At 49.2% G+C, this 6,000-nt stretch overlaps 1 protein-coding gene across 1 annotated transcript in view; it reads right to left on the bottom strand.

Annotated features, from left to right (window-relative positions):
• The window catches only part of LOC311244824 (uncharacterized protein), a 152,994-nt gene that overhangs the window by 77,087 nt on the left and 69,907 nt on the right, over positions 1 to 6,000 (bottom strand). The window contains exon 18 of the mRNA XM_084334507.1: positions 4 to 139. Coding sequence (XP_084190633.1) covers positions 4 to 139 — 136 coding nt within the window. The remainder of the gene's footprint in view (positions 1 to 3; positions 140 to 6,000) is intronic.

Genomic DNA, 6,000 nt, shown 5'->3' with positions numbered 1-6,000 from the left:
CGCGTCTCCATGGTTACCACCGCTCCGCCGTTGTTCCACTCCACGCGGTAGCTGGACGCCTCTCCTGTCGGCCTGGTCCAGTTCAGAGAGATGGAGGTGGTGGTCTGAGAGATGCTGGGCGCCGTGATCACATCAGGCTCTAAGAGGTAGGAGGAGAGGAGAGGAGAGGAGAGGAGAGGAGAGAGAGGAGAGGAGAGGAGAGGAGAGGAGGAGGAGGAGATAGGAGGGAGGAGAGGAGGGGAGAGCAGAGGAGAGAGGAGCGAGAGAGAGAGAGAGGAGAGGAGAGGAGAGGAGAGGAGAGGAGAGGAGAGGAGAGGAGAGTAGATAGGAGGGGAGGAGAGGAGGGGAGAAGCAGAGGAGAGAGGAGCGGAGAGAGGAGAGGAGAGGAGAGAGAGGAGTGGAGAGGAGAGAGAGGAGAGGAGAGGAGAGGAGAGGAGAGGAGAGGAGAGGAGAGGAGAGGAGGGAGAGGAGAGGAGAGGAGGGAGAGGAGAGGAGAGGAGTAGAGGAGGGAGATGAGTGGAGAGGAGAGGAGAGGAGAGGAGTAGAGGAGAGGAGAGGAGAGAGAGGAGAGGAGAGGAGGAGGAGAGGAGAGAGGAGGGGAGAGGAGAGGAGGAGATAGGAGGGGAGGAGAGGAGAGGAGAGGAGAGGATATATGAGAAGAGGAGAGGAGGGGAGAGGAGAGGAGAAGGAGAGGAGAGGAGAGGAGAGAGAGGAGAGGAGAGGAGAGGAGAGGAGAGGAGAGGAGAGGAGAGGAGTAGAGGAGAGGAGTGGAGGGAGAGAGGAGTGGAGAGGAGAGGAGAGGAGAGGAGAGGAGATAGGAGGGGAGGAGAGGAGAGTGAGGAGATATGAGAGGAGGAGAGGAGAGGAGGAGAGGAGATAGGAGGGGAGGAGAGGAGGGAGGAGAGGAGATAGGAGGGGAGGAGAGGAGATAGGAGAGAGGGAGAGGAGGGGGAGGAGAGGAGGAGAGGAGATAAGAGAAGAGGAGATAGAGGAGATAGGAGAGGGGGAGAGGAGAGGGGGAGAGGAGAGGAGAGGAGATGAGAGGAGGAGAGGTGAGGAGAGGAGATGAGAGGGCATAAAACCTCCTTTGAAAGGAGTTCTGGCAACAGAGAACAACATACTCTCAGGGTGACATCCGAGACACTTACTGGTGGCGCGAGCGCTAGTGAAACCGCGGCTATAGTGATCTGCCACCACCGCAGTGAGTGTGATATAGTACTGCACAACCAGCAGTAAGGTCGATTAGATCAACGGTCGTGTCATTGGTGGTTTTATTCCCATTAAGTTCCTTCCTGTCAGTCCACTGAACTATGAAGAACAAGTGTTTGACCCTCTGGCTCCGTCCAGCTCAGAGACAGAGACGAGGTGGTGATTTGGGAGAAAGTGAGATTCCTGATGACATCAGGGTCTGTGGCAGGAGGAGGAGTGGGTAGAGAAGATAATACTATACGCTGAGATGACTTCTAATATATATATATGTATATAATATATATATATATACTATACACTGATGACTTCTAATATACTACACGCTGAGATGACTTCTAATATTATATATATATATAACTACTATACACTGATGACTTCTAACAGCGACGCGGGAAGGGGGGGTGCTGCGGGTGCTGCAGCACCCCCACCTGTTGGCAGGAGTTGTAACTGCACGGCCAAAATGTTGACACACCAATAAAAATGGTGCGTTATTGCCTCCCCTTCAGCGCACCCGCCGCCTATGACGTTATTATATCACATATCTCGGCACCCCAACTCTAACTGACTTCCCGCGTCCCTGACTTCTAATATACTATACGCTGAGATGACTTCTAATAATATATAGATATAATTCTACACACTGATGATGACTTCTAATGTACTACACACTGAGATGACTTCTAATATACTACACGCTGAGATGACTTCTAATATACTACACGCTGAGATGACTTCTAATATACTACACGCTGAGATGACTTTCTAATATACTACACGCTGAGATGACTTCTAATATATATATTATATATATATAATACTACCCACTGAGATTACTTCTAATATACTACACGCTGAGATGAGGTCCGGAAGCGGTACGAGTCCTCTTACGTGTAAACACAGATATCTCATCCTGGTTCTCCTTCGGTTACGTTATCTCCGGCCACCGCAGCCACGCTGAACCTGTACCGGACGCCGCGGTCAAACGGTCACTCTGTGTGACGTCTCAAACAACAACTCGGTACTCTGGGCCGTGGCCCCGTCATCGGTCGGTACCACTCTACTCTATAGAGGGAGCGGTGGCCCGCGGGCTCGGTCCAGTTCAGAGACACAGAGGATGTTGTGATTTCAGTGACAGTGAGGCTCTGGATGACCTCTGGCTCTGTGCTGTGTGAGAGAGAGAGAGAGAGAGAGAGAGAGAGAGAGAGGAGAGAGAGAGAGAGAGATGAGAGAGGAGAGAGAGAGAGAGAGAGAGAGAGGAGAGAGAGGAGAGAGAGAGAGAATGAGAGAGAGAGAGAGAGAGATAGAGGGAGAGATAGAAGAGAAGAGAGAGAGAGAGAGAGAGAGAGAGAGAGAGTGACAGAGAGAGAGAGTGAGAGAAAGAGAGAGAGACAGAGAGACAGAGTGAGAGAGAGAGAGAGAGGAGAGAGAGAGATGAGAGAGAGAGAGAGAGAGAGGAGAGAGAGAGAGAGAGAGAGAGAGAGAGAGAGAGAGAGAGAGGAGAGAGAGAATGAGAGAGAGAGAGAGATAGAGGGAGAGATAGAAGAGAAGAGAGAGAGAGAGAGAGAGAGAGAGACAGAGAGAGAGAGTGAGAGAAAGAGAGAGAGACAGAGAGACAGAGAGAGAGAGAGAGAGAGAGAGAGAGAGAGAGAGAGAGAGAGAGAGAGAGAGAGAGAGAGAGAGAGAGGGAGGGAGGGAGGGAGGGAGAGAGAGAGACAGAGAGAGGGGCAGATAGCGGGGGAAACCAGATGAGATGCTATGCTGACATAAAACGATTTACACAGATGTCGAGGGACGTCGTCGGAATCATCGTTGAAACGACGTCTATTATTTCAGTGTGTTCAAACCTCTATGACAAAGCGCTCAGAGTGATTCTTCCTGTTGTGGGAAGAACATTCAGAGTGTTTCCTTTCAAAGGAGGCCAAATTTGTGCATCTGCTACAAATGGTTCGAGAATAGCGTGCGATACGCAATCGTCAGGCGTTTTATGCAAACATTTGCAGGACTGTTAAGGGGGTAAGCGTCTCTGTTAGGCCTATACCAGGTTGATATGTACCACGAGCCTGATCACTCCTGTGTCACGGGGCATGCAGGTGAGGGCTGCCAATTAGCCAATTAGTGCTGATTGGTTACCTGCTGGGAGTATCTTTAAAACCAACTGTGGTAACACACATGCAGGGTCGGTGTTTAGAAGAGGTGGTTAAACAGATAGATAGTCACGTTCTTCCAGTCCTGATCCTTTAGTTTACACTAGTAATTCCTTAATATAGTAGCACTTTGAGTTAATACACGGGTATTGGTGTCGGTTTTTGCACATAGGTTGCGTGCCTTTGAGCCAGGGTCGTAACAGTTGGGGGCTCGTCCGGGATATTTACCCCTAGAAATTTGTTTGGTGTTTTTTTTTTGTGTTATACGGGGTGTCATGGTATTATGGTTTGGGTGGTGTTCGTTACATATGGTGTAGCGTGGGGGCTTGAGCCATTTCATCAAACAGGTGAGTATGCCGTATTTGTTTGTAATTTGATGTGACTACTTATGATGTTAAAATATATAGTTTAGTGGGCACCACATGTAGGTAGGGACATTATTTTCTGGTTGTTGGTTAGCGTCCTGTGCACCACGTACTCCTGGGGCAGTCAGGGAAGGGATTAGCACCATCTGCTTGTCTGGTACCGTATCATGTACTGGACGGGTGGATGGTCAAGTATGATCTTTGACTGGTAGCAGGTGTGGTTGAAGATGGTTAGGTCTACAGGGCATTAGTTTAAGGGTAGGTAGATTAGGGCGGCCAGAAAACACAGGTAGTGTGGTAGGGCTTGAATTAGAGTTTCTTAGGGTAGACATGTGGTGGGCCGGTTTTGACTGCAGTTTAGACGTAGAAGCATATGTAGTCATATCAGGTTAGAAGGCGCACCTGTTTGGAATTGTTTGTTGGATTTATTTTGTTTGTTTGAGTGTTTGGTGAGCATACCTGGTAGCACCTAACACCCTGCGTGTATGACACGTCTATTTAGGGTGGGTGGGTGTGTTTTGTTTTTATTTTTTATTTTTTTTGCAACCTAGAAAGGTGTGCTCCGTAGAGCTCACATTTCCACCGCGTTCCCTTCTGGTTGTTATTATTGGCATTTAGCATTCTTCAGTGGTTCTTCATGGTTCTTCAGTGGTTCTTCGTGGTTCTTCAGTGGTTTGTTAGGGGGGTCTTCGTGGTTCGTTAGTGGTTCTTCGTGACTGAGGTAAAGTGTGTAGCTTGTGGTGGCTGGTACAGTGACGATGGCTTCCATCAAGGACTTTGTTGATTGCCCGTCTCATGACATGTTGGAGAAGTTTTCCAAAGACCAACTTCTAGAGCTTGCTGTACACTACAGGGTAGAGCTTTCTGCAGGTGAGAAACGTTTGAAGCCGACTGCCTTGTGTGCTTTAAGGGTGTTACTCATTAGGGAGCAGGTGCTTGAGGAGAGGGTGGAGGAGCCTCCTTCGTCTGGCGCGTCTCCGCTATTACCTGGTGTAGAGGGTGAGTGGAGGATTAGGGAGTTGGAGTTTAAGGAAAGGCAGCTAGAGCGAGAGCGTGAGGAGAGGAGAGAGGAGCGTGAGCTTAAGGAGAGAGAGAGGAAAGAGGAGCGTGAGCATGAGCGTGAGCGTGAGGAGCGTGTGTTTAAGGAGAAACAAATGTTGCTGGATCACGAGCGTGCACAGAAGGAGCTTGAATATAAGCATGCTGCCTTGCAGGCGGGTGCTCTGCATCCAGAGTCACGTTCCGGTTTTGATGTAGGCAGGAATATTAGGATGGTACCTCCATTTTTTGAGAAAGACGTGGAAAGATATTTTCCCCTTTTTGAACGGGTGGCAACCACATTGAAGTGGCCTGATACCGCCTGGACACTGCTGCTGCAATGTGTTTTAGTTGGTAGGGCACAGGAAGCCTATACTGCTCTGTCCCTTGAACAAAGCGCTGATTATGAGCTTGTTAAAGCTTCCATATTGAGGGCTTATGAGTTGGTCCCCGAGGCCTATCGTCAGCGTTTTAGAGGCTATCGCAGGTCGGAGGGACAGTCGTATGTTGAATTCGGAAAAGAGAAGGAGAACCTGTTTGACCGGTGGTGCACCTCGCAAAAAGCAGAGTCAAGGGAGCAGCTTAGACAGTTGGTTCTCCTAGAGGAATTTAAAAGGTGTGTTCCTGATAACGTTTCCACACATCTAAATGAGCATAAGGTATCGAAGATAGGCGACGCTGCTGTCTTGGCTGATGAGTTTGTGTTGACACACAAATCTGTCTTTGTAGAGGAGGCGCTCGCTTTGGTTCTTGCCTTGAACCATTTTGATGTTTACGTCAGATCCTCCAGTTTACCCCTTGTTGTGTATACAGACCATAACCCTTTGGTTTTTCTTCGCAGCATGGTGAACTCGAACCATCGTTTGATGCGATGGAGTTTGTTCCTCCAAGCGTATAACTTGGATATTCGCCACATTCGTGGGAGGGACAACGTGCTAGCAGACGCCCTCTCACGGTCATAGTACCGGTGTTTGTGGTAACCGCTATCGCTGTTGTGGTGGTGGCCCTGACAACTAATGGGTCACAGTTTTTTTGTTTTTTTTGTTTGTTTATGGGTTGTTGTTTGGTGGTTGCCTCTGGGGCAACCAGTTTGGTGGGGGAGGTGTTATGTACCACGAGCCTGATCACTCCTGTGTCACGGGGCATGCAGGTGAGGGCTGCCAATTAGCCAATTAGTGCTGATTGGTTACCTGCTGGGAGTATCTTTAAAACCAACTGTGGTAACACACATGCAGGGTCGGTGT

This window comes from Notolepis coatsorum (assembly GCF_963971535.1).
Source record: "Notolepis coatsorum genome assembly, chromosome: 18".
Classification (NCBI taxonomy): domain Eukaryota; kingdom Metazoa; phylum Chordata; class Actinopteri; order Aulopiformes; family Paralepididae; genus Notolepis; species Notolepis coatsorum.
The sequence above is the reverse complement of the archived record's forward strand: the minus strand, read 5'-3'. Positions and strand labels throughout refer to the sequence as shown.